Source organism: Falco cherrug, chromosome 6, assembly GCF_023634085.1.
Source record: "Falco cherrug isolate bFalChe1 chromosome 6, bFalChe1.pri, whole genome shotgun sequence".
In the NCBI taxonomy this organism is placed as follows: Eukaryota; Metazoa; Chordata; class Aves; order Falconiformes; family Falconidae; genus Falco; species Falco cherrug.
The window spans coordinates 77303520-77321188 of NC_073702.1; the positions used below are offsets into that span (position 1 = coordinate 77303520).

The 17669-nt window shown below is 42.4% G+C and overlaps 1 protein-coding gene across 3 annotated transcripts in view; it reads right to left on the reverse strand.

Annotated features, from left to right (window-relative positions):
* Positions 1 to 17669, reverse strand: part of CLIC5 (chloride intracellular channel 5) — a 93870-nt gene that overhangs the window by 57764 nt on the left and 18437 nt on the right. Inside the window, exon 1 of one of the 3 annotated variants that reach the window (XM_027808678.2) lies at positions 868 to 1220. The exons of the other annotated variants lie outside the window; for them this stretch is intronic. Within the exon in view, the coding sequence (XP_027664479.1) occupies positions 868 to 930 (63 nt within the window). The 5' untranslated portion in view covers positions 931 to 1220. Of the gene's footprint in view, positions 1 to 867; positions 1221 to 17669 lie in introns of those variants that run through there. 3 annotated transcript variants of the gene reach the window in all.

Sequence of the window (17669 nt, forward strand, 5' to 3'; positions counted from 1 at the left end):
TCGGAGAAACCAAACACCTGCATTTTACATAGGCATAGTGGATTTCAGCCTCGACATATGTAGAGGCTTTGAAACATGCTCTGAACATCAAAAAATCTGGGTCTTCACTAGGACGATTCTGCCTAAAGTTTGCTATTAGTAAAGTTGTATGTGTAATGGGTTTTAAACTGTGCAACTGATTTTAATGGTAAGATTTTCACAGCCCAAGACCAACAGATGTACCCAATTTGAAACATGCTGAAATCCTACCATATAGCAGGTGCACTTATTTTTCTATATTTTCATTAAATCAGTTTATGTTCTCAGTTACCCTTGTATAAAATCAGAAGGAGCTTTGGGCTGAGTAAACAGAGGAAAAACTGATTTAATTTACAATTTTTTAGGGGAAAAAAAAAGTACTGCAGGAAATAATCAGAGGACTGGCAGCTTATCTCACTCCTTTTTGTTTAATGATCCATTAGTGTTTCAGACCTGACAGCCTCTGCCCAGGTACCACATCATGGTACCACTCAGCCCTTCATGCTCGCTTCCCAAAAATGGAGAAGGAAGTCAGGATTCTTGGTGAAAAACCTCAAGTCTAAAGCTTCAAATCTAAAGTTAGGACACAGTACATTGCAGGCAGCAGACTAATAACAGGACAAACTCATGAAGAGAGAAATAACAGTGAAATACAGGAACTCTCTCCCTCCACAACATTACCTAATTGTAATGACACGAAGAAGAAAGCAGTGTGAATGTGTGTGCAAGAGATAGCAGGCTGTCAAAGCACCGCTTCCACTCAGCGCCAGAAAATTAAAGTTTGATTATGCAGTAGAAGCCGAGCTGATTCGAGAGTCACACCAGTGTCCAGTTCACAGTGCAACTTACCTTCACAAAGAGCTCAATTTCAGGGTCCCTTCCTTCCCCATTAGCAGCAACAGAGTCTGTCATTTTCCACCCCCAAGGCTACCAGCTGATCTCCTGCTAGTAAGTGGCAAAAGGAGCTTTCAACTGCACGGTGGGTGGGTTTCCCTTCCAAACAGCTCTGACAAAGCACTTAAAACATCATTTGTAATGATAAAGCTCAAAACCAGCAAAGAAAACAAGTTTGCAGGTTAATAAATAAATAATAACAACAACAAAAAAAAAAAAAAAAAAAAAGAAAAAAAGGCAGGCAGCAGAGAGAGAAGCAGTCCCTGTTACGGTTTGTGGTTCTTCAGAGCAACAAGTGCTGCTGTGCTCTGGTACAGTATCCTCATCTGTCAGAGCTGCAGTTCTCACTGCCTGCCCAAAATAGCCCAGAGTATAAAAAAAGAGGGTGGGGTTAACTCACAGGGGAGGAGACAAGCTCCTGGTACCTACGGCAGGATCAGTCTCTGAGCAAATAATTCTGCTCTTCCCCTGTTTTCAGCATTTCTGTTCCCTCCCTTATTCTACAGCTGGGAGCACCAGCGACAGGGGAGGAGGGAAGGTCTACAGCAGGCTGGGTTCATTGCTTTCAGGAACAGGGATGTTTTTTCCTTCTTTTCTGAAGGGTGTTTGTCCTGCTTCTAGCTGTTCAAAATCCTAATAACTGCTAAGAAAGGTAAGGACAAAAGAGCCTAATTTCCTTACCCTGCACGTTGGCTGTTGGGTCGGTGCATGAAGTGCAGCAAAGCAGAGCTCTGCCTCTGCGAAAACCCCTGGGTGTGTGGCACGAAGCGGTACAGAAGCCAAAACTGAATACTCTAAGGTGAGAAAAGCACCTGTGGTGCCACCACTCCCAATGGCGTCAGGAGCAGAGGAAGGAGATGGCGCTATGCAGGAGAACAAAGAGCCTCAGGGCCCTGGGAAAATAAAATATTTGGGTGCCCTAACTATCTCTCAGCGTATCCCTCAGGGTGCTGGTTGTAGAGGGGAGACAGGAGAGCGATAATATGCTGGGGTCGAGTATGGAAGAAACCTTCTGAGGGCCTCAGCCTGCTATTGACATACTGTTGTCATTTACACTCCCTTCCTTTGCCCTGCATTCCTTGCATGACTCAGAGGTCACCACGCCAGGACCCTAAGCGAGAGGTGGCACACGGAAAGGCCTGACACAGCCAAAAGGCATGGAGAAAGGAAGGCTGACACTGGAGGGGAGAGCAGATGAACGCCAAGGGGTTTGGAGCGACCTCCTCCTCATTGCCATCATTGCCTGGGGGGACTTTGCGCCCTCCTGCCCTTGGGAAGTCCCTTCCTGCGCCTCTGCCCCCTCACCCTCTGCTCCCCTTTCAGGGCGGCCACAGCTCCGGCTCACAGGCTCTCGGCAGCCCGCACTGCCAGGCACGAGCCGTTTTACCTTCCCCTTTTGACAGAGGGAGGCCTTTGGGGTATGATATTGACAGGATCAAACACTTGTCTTTCCTGAAAGTGCTCTTAACTGTGTGCTTTCATGATGATCTCCAGTCCCCTCCCGTGACCCCTAGGCGTTTGACACAGGTCCAGAGCAGCAGCAGCCAACACCTCCGCGTCTTTGGGTAAGCTCTACAGGAATTCCCCACAACAGCTGCTTCATATGCACTCCATGAAGCACTGAAATGGTTAACAAGTAAATCTCATTATCCTCTTGCAACTGTAATTACAACATAATCAACATTATAATTAGCGTAAAAGTGTGGTTGTGGTTTTTAGATCTAATTAGCACTCATTCAAATGACTGGAAGGTTAACTATAAGAGAATTAAGTGTTATTACTCCTTTGATTTCGAATTTTTACATGTAATTTTTGGATTCGGCATATTAATCACCAAACATTTATAGTATAATTATTCTTAGGCCTACCGGCAAACTTCCAAGGACATGGGCTAAGTGTACTTATATGTGGCAGAAAGAATCATTGCATTGTAATTATATATTACAGTTACAAAAGTCTGCCAAAAGCATAAGTGTAGTCATTGTATCTCTAAAATGCATCCCTAAATAATGTGTTATCACCTATAGAATTATAAGCTTTTGGTTTTGCTGAAAATTTGTTTTGCCTTAGCACCTCATGTGACAACATAATTTCCCTTTAATGAGGGCTCCTGGAAACAACGGGAAATGGGTCATCTTGAGTGAGGTTACCTGTAGCCTCATTGAAAACAGTTTTGACATAGGCAAGTGCTTTGAACAATTTATATCACAGGAACATATATATCAGCTCTGGAAGAGAAAATACTGCCAGCTATGAGAACAGTAAGGAGGTAATACCACCAGTGCTAAACCAAAATGTTTAAAGAAAATCAGCATTCAAGACATCGGCACTTACAAGATGTGATGTATGTGACCTATTTAGATGTCTATTTTCAAATGAAAAAACGTGCCCTAGAAGTGACTACTTTTTTCCACTGGCAATAAAAGAAGCCCAGGAAAACAAGCTCAGATAAAGACGTTATAATGGTCAGACAAATCCTGCTGTAATTATTAAGTCAAAAGAAATTTGTGGCTTTAGTGCCTAATTTCTATGCACGTGTCCTCTCCAACTTCAGGAGTTGTGCATGCCTTGCTTTTCTGAGAGTTAAACTCTAGACGCAGCGATTTCAGTAGAGACTCAACATGTCAAAACATTTAAATCCTTCCTTCCCAACTGTCTGGGTTTAGTGGTGTATTATAATTAGTTCGCAAGATGATGATTATTGTGCCGAGGCTCAGCACAGCAGAAGGGAAGCTGTGCAATACAGAGAAAGGGAGCTAAGATGCCCTGAAGCCATGTCCATCCCAAACCAGATGCAGGAACTACTGCAGGAATGAGCTGGACCCCATCTGGGTCAAGATGCTCCTGGGCAGCAGTGCCCCTGGAAGGTCCCTTCTCCATCTGCTTTTACCCATGAGGCACCACCTTGCACTCCTTCCCTGCCCCAGGATTCATACAAGGTGCTCACAGGCTACAGAAGCTGAAGTGTGAATACCACACATCTGGTATTCCAGCTGTGCTTTTAGGTATCCACAGAGAGAAAAACCCAGCCCACCCCCCCAAAAAAATGATTTTCAAAAATCTCCCTGTAGAACCCCCAGAAGAGAACATGCAAACCAGAGTCCTTGTTCATATAAATATGTGTTTTTCTAAATAGATTCTGAAAGCTGGATTTAAGATAAATGTTGTAGGAGGCAATATATGCACTACTTCAGGAATCTATTCATGCATTTACTGCTTTGCTGTCATATAAAACTGACTTATCACTTACATCTGGGTGGAAGCTCTTTGACTATAATGGGGTTTATTGCCTACACAGCTCTGCTTTGTGTTATGAAATTAGCTCCTTCTTCAGCCAAATTAAGGGTAAGATACTGATAAATAATTAGTACACTCTCATTTTACTGCAAAGAATGAGTCGCTTAGTTTGGCCTATCATTTTCTCACAAGTCAGAAGTAGCAGAGGCTTTGAGTTACGTACAAGAACCTTAGACACTGAATTATGAACTCTTCATAAGCCAAGTCATTATAGTTTGAGGTTTATGAGATATATAAATGAATATGAGCACGTCATCCCATTAATAAAAGAAGAGGACAGCTTCAGAAAAGGGACTGCCACATCTCCACATAAGACCTCTATTGTAGGTGAACTCTGACGCACTATCAGCTTTCACAAGCCTGATCCAAGCTTCAGTTCCAGCAAAGATTTGTCCCGAGGGGGTGAATCAGAGGCCAAGCATCCAGAATGTAATTCTATCATGGAGTTCTACAGCAGACTGCTAAGTTACCAAGAAGGATCAGGGTATGCAGCCCATCCGTCCCCCGGTGCTCCCTTGGTGCTGCCACCCAGCTCACTCTGTGAGAGCAGGGCACAACAAGCTTTATATGACCCAGGTAACAGTATTCATGTTGGGAATAAACTTCCATTATGGATGAAAAGAAGTAAAATCTTGGTGTGGCTGCAGTAAATGTTATTTGGGGCTATGATTTTACCTGGGATTATTTAACTGCTTAGTTGCCTAATAAAACACAACTAAGCAGCAACCAGGTACTAAACCAGTGTGTTTGAATGGGTTATGAAAATATATCTTCTGGGGACAGTTCTGAACTACTGGTAATTTGCAACTGCATTTTTTGCATGCTAGTAGCTTCAATAAGCTACTTATTTAACAAGTTCACCAATGCAAGGAATCAACCCACTAATTTTCATTTCCTTTTGAATTACAACGCATCACTATCAAGTTTTGTTTGATCTTCAGAAAAATAAAAAGGCATTTGTCTCAGATATTTGGGGTCAGACTGCATGTTTCCCTCCCCAAATGTACAAAACATGCAAGGATGTACAAAGCTCTTCTCATCAGCCTCATGCTGAGGTTGTGTGAGCAGATATTTTTCCTCAACAATGCCTCAGAACATGTTGGTTTGATGGCAGAACTGTGATTTTTTTCCTTCTTAGAAAATGTCTCACACTCAAGTGCATGGAACAAAAGACAAGAAATGATACAACAGGTATACAACCTGAATGTCCAGAGAAATGGGATGGGATGGCAAAACCTAGGCCAGAAAACTTTGCATTCATTAAGTGGCAAATTTATGACAGCCCACTCTGTATTCAGCCTCCAGACATTATGAATCCAACACAGACATAATATCAAGCTCTCCTTTACCTTATTGTGAAAATGCATTATTTTAGCTCTAAAGGTCTCTGGATGAAACTGAACAGAAGGGCAGATCACTAGAATCAGCTCAGACAGGAGATTTGCAAAGTAAGTTCTAGTCCAAAAGCATGACATTATTTTTATATATAATTATATATAATATATATTATTTTATGTATATTTTATATAGATTTTATATATAATCATGTTTTCACATGGATACAGTATACACATGGATCAAACTTTGCTGTAACATTAATAATCATTAACACCTTCAACAGAAAAACTCACTGCCATTCAGTGTGAAGAGGAATTTCATTATGGATAATTATCTCAGCACTCATGCTGAGACAGTCACAGCTACCCATTCATAAGGAAGTGGCACTTAAAAGGTACAAAATCATCTCCTAATGCTGCATTCAGTAGAGAGGCTTCTAGAGGGCAGTAGTTTATTTATTTTACTATCATTCCAAAACTGTCATTTCAATTAGAAACAAAAGATACTTCCTAACAGGACTGAGACTGCTCTGGAAAGCGGTACTGTAGGGGATACAATAGAGAGCATTACAGATTGTCCCAACCTGTGCGCTATACGGATAACGTAGCTGATGAAAGGAGGAATGTAGATACCCTCAGCCCTTTCTTTTCAAAATAAATTCTCCATAATGTTAAAGCATGATGCAGAAAAGCAACACCAGGTGAGTGTGATGTCCCTGTTACTGTCGACTCACAACTGTCATAGAACTAAAATTACATGACTTTACTTAGAAATCTGCAATGGAGTAAGTAATGCATGCCTTTTGTTTTAACTTACAAGTGTTCTTAGTGCAAGTTCCTATTTAGTTTATTTCTGTTCATTTCTTAGTATGCTTCTTGTCATAAATTAAATCTAAATTAGGACTTAAGCATGTACATGCAAACTAGGATTAAATTCCCCAAGCAACAGGCCAGCGCATAACACGCTACTCCAATCCCAATTTGTGAATTACTATTTACAGGTAGTGTTCAAAATGGCATGTACAACTCCTGTGGATCTCAGGCTAGTTTCTATTCTCCTCAGTAAGTAAGGCCCAAAGAGTGCATGATTGCTGCTGATTTCATTGGATACATTTGTGTTTCACTCTGCTGTTTAGCAAACAATTTGGCTGAAAGCAGAAATTACTTTCTATATTTTGAGGCACATTATTTCTAAAAGATGAAGCCTTCAACAACTCAGTTTGAAATTACTTGTGACTCAGACTAGTTCCCATGGGTTCAGATGCTGGCATCAGTGTCATTTAGCTGTGCCACATGAAGCCATGAACTACCTGCGCAGCAGGTCACACGCACAGATCTGCAGAGTGGATTACAGGATCCTCTGTGGTGTACCTACTGTTTGGCTTAAGGACCTCTGGCTTTTGGCTCCCTGATAAACCCATGCTTGTTCAGTGTGAAATAGCAGAGATCAGCATCTTTACATCTCTCTCTAAGGCAGCAAAGTTTAACCTCTGCGTACATCATCAATGGCAGTGCTGTACACCTGGGTTAATGCAGCTGGCTGACCTTGAGCTTTACAGTGAACTGTAGAACTCTTCCACTCTCCTTAGAAAATTGCCCTCATACATTTTTCATTTCACCTTTTGGTACTTCTGTGATAAAGTTTCCACAAAGTTTGCCAGTGAACAAGCTCACTTTCCTTAGCGCATCACCTTGAGCTGTTATTAAATGAATAGTGAGTTGTTTGGGGTTTTTTTCCTTCCTTCTTCAACATAAGAGTTCAACCTCTTCAAGCACCTGATGTTGACTTGGTGATATCTCATTTTAGTTTTTCTTTACTTGATGACCCTTTTCACTGCAGAGTTAATGCAGACAACCAGGATCAATCAAAGTAGTATGGTTAGTTAAGCACAGATGTGAACCTTCTTCTGCAACTACAATTTCACGTTAGTAGATTTTTGCTGGTGATCACCATGCACAGGTTATTAGGATTTCAGAGACCACGTTCCCCACCCTGAAGTGAAAGACAGTGGTGGCACTGCTGAAAGAAGAGCTTAGCTTGAGACTGAAAATAAATCTTAGTGTGAAATGTAGCTCTGATCAGTCTGAAGGTCTTCTTTAGTCTGAGGGTCTTCTTTAAGTTTGTCTGAATTGGGAATACTAGGCAGTCTAACTAGAAAGATGTAAGATTTTTTTCGTCCTAAATGGAAGATTTTCCAAAAAGTTTTCATCTTTTCCTGAAATCACAAAATTTTCACAGAGTATGTAGCAGGTATCACTTTTGTAAGGAAGGTGTGGGCCCTTGGTCACTGGCTGCAATACCTAGAAGCAACCTCATAGATCACTGAAGTGTAAAAGCCCAGAGACATCTTTGCATTCTTGCTGCTCTGACCTTGGAGACAACTATGACACAATTTTGTAAAAAATGGACTTTTCCTGGGAGGCCTACATCAGTTAGAAAAGTGCTAATGAGATATGGAGCCTTTTACTCATTATTAGCAATTTCTACCCATTCCTAGCCAAGCAGCAAGTGAGAGCTGATGCCAGACTAATTAATAAGTACATATAACGGTATCTCATGATGTTGAGCGAAAGCCTAAATACCCTGCGGAGGATGGCACCAATAAGAGACTCTCAGGTTATCTCTTAGCTACACATTAACACAGAAAATTGACTTCCCGAGAGGAAAGGCAAAGAGCTCAGAAGGGTGAAGTTAGGTGCGCTGTAAGGACTGACGCCTCTCAGCTCTGTATCTTGACCAGGTGGAAGCCACTGTGTGGGAGTTTCTACACCTCTGCTCATGCTGGGTCTCCTGACCAGAAAAAGACTTCCATCTGCAGAACTACCAAACCAACATCCTCTGCAATTATCTCATTTGCCATTAGAGATCTCTCAAGTAAAATAATAAATTAAAAGGTAATCAAGCGTTCTTCTGAAAGGGAAAATGGCTAGGCAGCTGTAAGTGACCTTTTCAGAAAATCAAGTACATAAAACCAAAATGGAAGGCAAATTAGCCAAGTCATCTGTCAGTCTTGCAAGATATTATAAACTTTGCAGTGTATTATTATAAAGCAAAAGAAAATTAAAATACTGTAACTAAAATAAAAAGGAATCCACTCATGCAAATTTCATAAATTATGAAGCAAAGCTTCATAAAATCAAAGAGGACAACTCAGAGCAACTGGAATTAGTAGATGAGGGAATAGGTTACTATTAATAGGGCTGATACTGCCACCTATTTTTAAGACTTTCTAATGCTTTCCCTGCTTATACCTTGTCTTCAGTTCAATGTAACTTTTGCCAGACCTTAAAAGGGGAGCTCTTCAACACAGGTGTCTACCTTCTTTATTCATCCAAGGCACTTCAGGCACCCAAAGGTTTATCTGGCAATGCAGTCAACCACTGAAGTCACTGTTCTGCCAAGGTCCACAGTTTAAAACAGAGGAAGACAGGCAAAACTCGAAAAGGAACAGAAATGCAAGGAAGTGACCCGATTTCCTCAGGATCAACAGCAAGGCTGAGAATAGACTCCTGAACTCCTCAATGCCAGCTGAGCCAAAACATTGTCAAAGAAAAACACGTTTGTTTTTTCCAAGTGTTCAGAACTCCATCGTCGCAGAGTATGCTCCCCATACAGGTGATTACCTGAGTATATATACGAGTACAACATCACTGTACACAAAACCACAGATATGTTGCAGGCACACTCCCAAAAACATTCCACCAGCCCACCTGTCACACTCTGCTCAGAAAACCTGCTCAGAAAATCTGGCCTTCAGTTTGTGTCTTTTTGTGTGTGTGTGTGGTTTTTATTAAGCAGAGTTTGGTTACTTCCCCCATGAGTCACACAGTCCAGTGCGTGTCTTTACTTGACAAGTTAATTGTTAAGTGGAATTAAGAAGCAGAATGTTCTTTGGTCACATACTTGCAGGGACTTGGAGAACATGGTCTCCTCCCTCGCTGGCAGTTGTGGAGGTAATGCCAGGGCAGCTGTGCTGCTTGCTGGGCTTATATACCAGGGCTATTTTTAGCTGTTATCAGCAGCGGTGTGCAGGGCCAATCAGCGCCCGATGACTGCAAGAAACTCTGCTCTGTCCAAACTTCATTCTCTGCAATCTCACAGGGAGGAGCCATCTGACTGTGAATTTGCTGCTTTAAACTTCTGCTGTTTGTTATATGGGTTCATTAACGCATGGCAAGCTGCCAGCACACCAAAGTACGTGAACAGTTAGGACCACGATGAAGTTACTGATTCAACAGATAAGCACTCTGCCTACATTTGGTGAAAATAAGTAAATTTGAGGCGCCTCATAAGTATGCAATCCTGCAGTATGAGATACATATAAAACAGTCTATGTGGTTTTAACAAAGGTGTTTTTTTTACGTCACCTTGTAACTATGCACTATGTAACTGGAAACCACTTACTGCTGATTATTTACAAATCCATGTGCTCACCAAAGAAAAGGAAGACTGGTGCCTCTTCAAAATAGGCTACATAATGTATAAGAAACTTTTGATACTGGATCCTTGTTCACCATATTCATTTAGTGTCTTTTCACAGAAATATGACCTTGTAGCAACTTTAGGCTTTGAGAAATTGATAGTGGGGTTAAAATGTTCATAGATCTCCAGAGCAACATTAGATGCCCTGGGGTATCCTGCCTCCAGCTGTTGCTTTTCACCAGATCAGACGTCTTACACCTTACAGCAGCTGAATCACTTTCCCAGCTGAGAAAGCTGCTCTTTCTCAGATGGTGCCTGGTCAGATTTATCAGGTGACCAGAGTTCACCATTAGTTGATCTACAACCTCCAAGACTGACCTCCAAGAAATTTAGACTGCATGAATTCCTCAAGACAATCTATGTTGGGTCCTGGGGTGTTTAATTCAAATAGATTGTCTCTGAGGTTTTTGAACTTCCCTTTCTAGCCAAAGTAAGAATTACTTCTTCTCCATATTCAGCTTTTATTCCACCACAGGAACAAAAAACCAAGCAACTGAGACCAACGCTCAAGAAATTTTCTAACAATCATTAAAACAGACTTCATAAATTTTACGCAGATGAATCCCCAAACCCAAACAACCTTCAAACTACATGTACAGACAATGCATCAAAATAACTTGAGTAATATCCTGTCTGTACTGAATCAGAGCAATTCTATTAATTTAAGTATGGCTTACGTTTTCAGCCTACTACATTTTGGCCTACAGTGTGCTACTGCTTAGAAATCTCCCTGAAATCTCATCAAGGCCCACTGAGCAGACAGCATATTAACCATGATCCACAATGAATCACTTGATTAAAAATACTTGCCCTATAGCCCTTCATCATAGTCATGTGAACTGACAAGTTGAGTTCTCTTTAGTCCCCAAAATGACAAACAATGAGACTGAAACATTAGATAATGAAATTAAAATATAGCAACTGGTTTATAGAATCATAGAATCATTTAGGTTGGAAAATACTTTTGAGATCATGAAGTTCAGCCGTTAACCCAGGACTGCGAAGTCACCACTAAGCCATGCCTCTAAGCACCGCTTCTATGCATTTTTTAAACACCTCCAGGGACGGTGATTCCACCACCTCCATGGGCAGCCCGTTGCAGTGCTTGACAACTCTTTCCATGAAGAAATTTTTCCTCATATCCAATCTAAACCTCCCCTGGCATAACTTGAGGCCATTTCTTCTTGTCCTGTCACTTGTTATCTGGGAGAAGAAACCAACCCCCCACCAGCCTACAATCCCCTCTCAGGCAGCTGTAGAGAGCGATAAGGTCCCCCCTGAGCCTCCTCTTCCCCAGGCTGAACCCCCCCAGGTCCCTCAGCCGCTCCTCATCAGCCCTGTGCCCCAGCCCCTGCCCCAGCCCCCTGCCCGGCTCTGGACACGCTCCAGCCCCTCCACGTCCCCCTGCAGTGAGGGGCCCAAAGCTGAACACAGGGGTCCAGGGGCGGCCTCACCGGTGCCCAGCGCAGGGGGATGGGCACTGCCCTGCTCCTGATGGCCACACTCTTTCGGATACCAGCCAGGATGCTGATGGCCACCTGGGCCACCTGGGCACACAGCTGGCTCATGCCCAGCCGGCTGCTGACCAGCACCCCCAGGCCCTTTCCCACCAGGCACCTTCCCAGCCCCCTGCCCCCAGCCTGTAGCGCTGCCTGGGGTGGCTGTGACCCAGGGGCAGGACCCGGCACTGAGCCTGGTCGAACCTCATACAGTTGGCCTTGGTCCATCAGTCCAGCCTTCCCAGACCTCCCTCCACAGCCTTCCTACATGCAAGCAGACCAACACCACCACCCCAGCTTGGTGTCCCCTGCAAACTGACTGAGGGTGCACTCAATCCCCTCATCCAGATCATCAATAAAGATATGGAGTCTGAATCAAAGCTGTGTTATGTTCAGGTACATATTACAGATGTATTTCCTAGGGATTTAAATACTCTTGCTTAGCAATTGTCTCAGTGGCTGCAGCATCCTTCTGCCTCAGAATGATTTTATTTTGTCCTTGTTGTGCAGCACTCCTTTCCTTCCCTTGGTAAATAAAGACCCGTAACGATACAATCAAGCAGCAACATTTGTCCTCATGCTGCACATCACACCCTGGCTTACCAGTGTTCTGCTTCATTCCTCCCAACTGTCCTCCCATCTTCTCCACCGATAGCAAAGACAATAGCAAAATCCCTACTTAAATTGGTATTGAGTTTTACTATAGCAGGTAATATATTACGGAATTTAACAAACCCATAGTGAAAGTCCATAGTTAAAGCATGGGCAATTGGGGTTTAATAATGAGATATATAGGCTGCATTCTATCTAGCGGTCCCAGTGCTGAGCCCTGGGGAACACTGCTTGTGACTGGGCGCCAGCTGCATGTAGCTCCATCCACCACCTCTCTTTCGGCTCAGCCATCCAGCCAGCTTTTAACTCAGCATAGGGTGCACCCACCCGAGCCATGAGCAGCCAGTTTCTCCAGGAGATGCTGTGGGAGACAGTGTCAAAGGCTTTAATAATCTCCAGGTAGACAGCATCCACAGCCTTTCCCTCATCCACTAGGCAGATCATCTTGTCATAGAAGGAGATCAGGTTTGTCAAGCAGGACCTGCCTGTCATAACCCCATGCTGGCTGGGCCTGATCCCCTGGTTGTCCTGTACATGCTGTGTGATGGCGCTCAGGATGAGCTGCTCTATAACCTTCCTTGGCACCAAGGTCAGGCTGACAGGCCTGTAGTTCCCCGGATCCTCCATCTGGCCTTTCTTGTAGACAAGTGTCACATTGGCTAACCTTCAGTCTGCTGGCATCTGCCAGTTTGCCAAGACAGTTGATAGAAGATGGAGAGCGGCTTGGTGAGCTCCTCCGCCAGCTCCTTCAGTACCCTCAGATGAATCCCATCTGGCCCCATAGACTTGTGCACATGGAAGTGGAGCAGCAGGTCACTAACTGTTTCCTCCCAGACAGTGGGGACTTGCTTCTGTTCCTCCTCATCTCTATCTTCCAGCTGTGGGTACCCTGAAGAAAGCTGGTCTTGCTATTAAAGACTGAGGCAAAGAAAGCACTAAGCATCTCAGCCTTTTCCTCATCCTTTGTGGCAACGCTCCCTGCCACACCCAATAAAGGATACAGGTTATCCTTGGCCTTCCTTTTGTTTCTAATGATTTGTAAAAACATCTTTTTTACATCCTTTACAGCAGTGGCCAGCCCGAGTTCTGCTGCGCTTTCACCTCTCCGATCCGCACCCTGCACAGCCTCACAACACCCCTGCGGCCCCCCAGAGCTGCCTGCCCCCTCTGCCAGCGGTGGAAACTCTCCCTTTCCCCGAGTTCCAGCCCAAGCTCCCTGCTCAGCCAGGCCTCCTCCTCCCCCACCGCTCATCTTTGCCTTTCGCCGTTCAGAATTCCTCCCTGAGGAACGCCCGGCCTGCCTGGAGCCCGGGCCCTGCAGGGCTGCCTCCCCAGGGGCTCTGTCACCCGGCCCCTGCACAGGCCAGCGCCGGCCCCCTGGCAGCACAAGGCAGCCGTTCTGCTGAGCCCCCTCCTCACTGCTCTGAGAAATGAAAACTCCTGTCATCCAGCGATCGCTGTGCCACAGACGCCCTCCAACCCCCACATCACCCACCAGTCCGTCCCTGTTTGCCCGTGGCAGGCTCCGTGGGGCATCTCCCCTGGCTGGCTCGCTGACCAGCTGGGTCAGGCAGTTATCCTCCGCCTGCTCCGGGAACCTCCTGGAACGTTCCCTCTTCGCCGTGGTGTATTTCCAGCGGCCATCTGGTAGGTTGAAGTCCCCCACAAGAACAAGAGCTAGCAATCATGAGACAAACTAAGTAATTCCTTATAGTTTCATACCTCATGTCTAAATTTATCCATGATTTCCCTATATGATAACATTTTAAATTAGTTCTCTATCTTCATAAAGCAAAGGATGGGCATTTTAGTGTTGTCCATTGAGCTTCCCTGAACTTAAACACTATGACTCTTCTTTAAAGGTTCATCAGCTTATAAAAAAAAGTCCTGCTTTCTATTCTTCCTTTTCTCAAAGCACTGAAGTATTTAAATACAAACATAATTTTATTAATTTAAAATGATTGAGAAAAATGTGAATTAAAGTTCTTATATGCTACAACATTAGGCAGGTGATTTATACATGTTATGGATAAGCATCAGAGCATTCAGCATGCTGCAGTGCTGAGCCCTTGGATATTTTGTTTTTTAAACAACTGGGATATGAGTGTAGCCTTCATTCTTAATAGGCCTTCTTGAAGGCCTGTGGAAAAGCCCATGATATGTACAAGAAAGGTAACCTCCCATGCCTGAATCAGTGTGATATTGAAAAAAAAAACCAACCAAAACCAAAACCTGTTAGAACAATAAGTCTGCTCTATAAAAATCAGGATTCTTGAATTATTTTCTCCAGTGCTTATCTGGAAATTTCCTAGCTAATAGACCAATTATAGATAATGTTAATATTTAATATAAATATTATATAAAAATAAATTTAAATATTAAATAAAATATAAAAATATACATAGAAAAATTAGGAAGGATTTCTAATTACGTTAAAAATAAGAAACTATTTAAATTCTTTCTCCTGGTTTTCCTGTTTAATGAGGACTTCTCAGTATTACACAGACACCTCCCTGACCAGTCACGTGCCATTTCTGGCTAACAGAGACCCTCTCACAACAAGGGGCCACCAAAGTACCAGTATTAGAGACAAGGATGCACTACACTTCTGCAGCAAGTATAGATGCGGGCAAGTATATAAAACCCTTCCACTGGCCAGATTTTTAATCAAATACATTTTAAAATAAATCCAAAACCAGTACAAATAGATGTGAGCAGAGGTCATAAGAGAGATTAAATACCTATCTATTCCGATGCAAAGCTTCCACTCCTTCCATTTGCTTCTCAGCCAGTCCTCAAGCTACAGGGATACAGTGTGGAGCTTCAGATGCTAAGATTTCCCAAAGAGCAGTAACAGACAAGTGAACAGCCTCACCTAAATGTCAGTCACGGATTCAGAGAAGCCCTCTGAAGCTGTTGAACTTCAAATTCACGACCGGTACCTGTGAGCACTCTTAAGGCCAACAGGACCATGGAAATTCTGTCTCACTGGTGCTCTGCAGGCAGACTAGGAGACATTACAATGTTAGAAAAACATTCTTGTTGCTGAAAGGAAAACAGGTGTCAGGATAAGAGAAAAACTGAGCGGAACAATGAAATTAATGAAGCTTTTTCTGACTGACTCTAATATCTATTTATCTCAGGACATTTCACCTCAAATAGAATGATGTACTTAATGAAACAAATGTAGCTATCTTAAACAAGGAAGTTTTTAAAAGAATCTTTTTTGCTGCTTGTTTAGTCTAGCTATAAATGTAGATGCAGCCTGAGACAGGATGTAGCTGTGGAAAAAAGGCACCTTTGTGGAAAGAAGATTTGTGCAGAAGAGGATTACTATGACAAGTAGCAGAAATGGAGACAAAAAGGATTGGCTGGTTAAGCCCAAAAACATCTTGGGATATCTAAGCCTAAACTGATTTTTAAAAGTGCTAAATGAAAGAATGAATGCTGATGGACCATGCTGGCACAAGAACAAGGATGTGTTGCCTGCACATGAAAAAGTGTCAATTGGAAATTAGAGCAAGGTGTCAAATCAGCAGAGCAATGATGTTCTGGAACAGATTTCCAAAATTATAATAATTATTTAACTTATTTTTTAGATAGACCTTGATCAGTTTATGAATTATGTATTATATGATGAGGCTGTCTGTGACGTTAAAGGACTCTATTTCATGTCCCAAAAGGTCACCTCCAGTCCCATGAACTTTTTTCAGATTACCAGGAACCCCCCAAAAATCATCTCAGTGAGTGTACAGACTTTTACCTTCCTGTGCCTCATTTTTTACAGACATACAAGGAGCACAATACTGTTTTTATCTCGGGAGATGTATTCTCAAGTTTTACTTCAGTAACACTTGTAGACTGCTTTGAGGTGACTGCATGGAGGCTGCAACAGAAAATCAATTAACATGTGAATCAAAATCCTGGTTTCAAATACTGCTTGCCTGTACCAAAACCAGAGTTCTGCGCTAACCAATTCACTTCTCATCTATTCCTAATTGTATAATTACAAATTCATGAAGGTCACTGATGTTTTACAACAATATCAGAGATGTAGTAACAGTAAAACGTCAGTCATAATTGTATTATTAATTGATATGAAAAGGATCACCTAGAGATCTAAATAGAAAAATCAGACCTGCGGAAAAAAATCAATGACTCATTTTAGAGTAACATGATGCCTCATTTTTTTTTCTTTTTTCCACAGAATGTAATTTCATACAAGTTCGTACCATTTGCCATTAAGCACCTGTAAATATTTAAAAAATTGCCACTGACACAGAAAAAAATTCAGGTGTTCCTTTCCAGCCACAATCACAGTGTATGAGAGGACGCTGAAAATACTTCTAAATGGACCACTTAATACAGCTGCAGAACAGTGGAAAATAAAGGAAATTTTATTTTCACAATTAAAATCTTAAGCTGTGTTTGAAATGGTACCTAGGAATTCATATCTAGTAAATTCAGCTAGCTTTTGTATTCTACTGTGCTGTCTAAAATAAGAAGTAACTATAAAACAAATACAGTTGAAAGAAACATATACGGGGATTGCTGTTAAAAAAAGGATAAAGGTTGACTGAAGTTAAAGAAAGAGCACTGGTTCTCAGTCTTGGAAAGATAATAAAATGCATCAGTTTATCTAAGTTATACTGTTCAGTGAACAACCAAGCAGTCCAGTCTTGCTGCGTTCATTCACTACTGCATTTCAGTTGTTGCTGAGTGTGGCCACTGAAAGTGGAAAAGGAAAATTAAATAGCTTGAAAAAAAATCAGTCTGAAGTTTGTTTCCAGATGTCCATTACCAGAATTAACTTTCAGTTGAATCTAGCAATACAAGCTTTGTATTTAAGCTGTCACTGGTGGCATTCAGTTTATTCAACTTCAAGTGACCATGCCACTGTGTTCAGTGAAAGTTTATAGCTTGATTCAGTTGCCTAAATCTAGATACCCAGCAGCACTTGAGAGGCCTTGGACAGCTGAGGAAATCTGTAAACATATATGAAAATATGTAAATATAGATGAAATCTATGGGAGACCTGTGACCTTCTGCAGAGGCAGCTGGAGGCCAGGAAGGGAGACTTAAGATGTCTAAAACAGCACCAGATGCCTATGGCTAGAAAACCAAATTATGCCTCTACTTGATACAATGAATAGAGTCTACTGAACAACTAACCTCACCCTGCAGCTGATGCCTACCTACACTTGCCCACGTGAATTAACATCCCACTGCACGGTATCAACTGCAGACGATAGCCTAGACATCCTACAGAGATGTCGCTAATAGCTTGCAGACACAGCTTCAATTGTGTGAGCCAAATCCAACCCTTGGTATCTGAAGAAAACAAAGCACAGCAGAAAAGCGGCTTTCCTCTTGCAGATTACAAAATCATTTACATATATCATCACCAGTTGCTCTGCAGGGATTATCTATTATTTTTTGTTTGTAAAACATCTGCCACAGTAGAGCTGCTTTTTAGGTACTTCTGCATTAAACAATTAAAAATACTAAAAATCCCTCTATATTGGACAG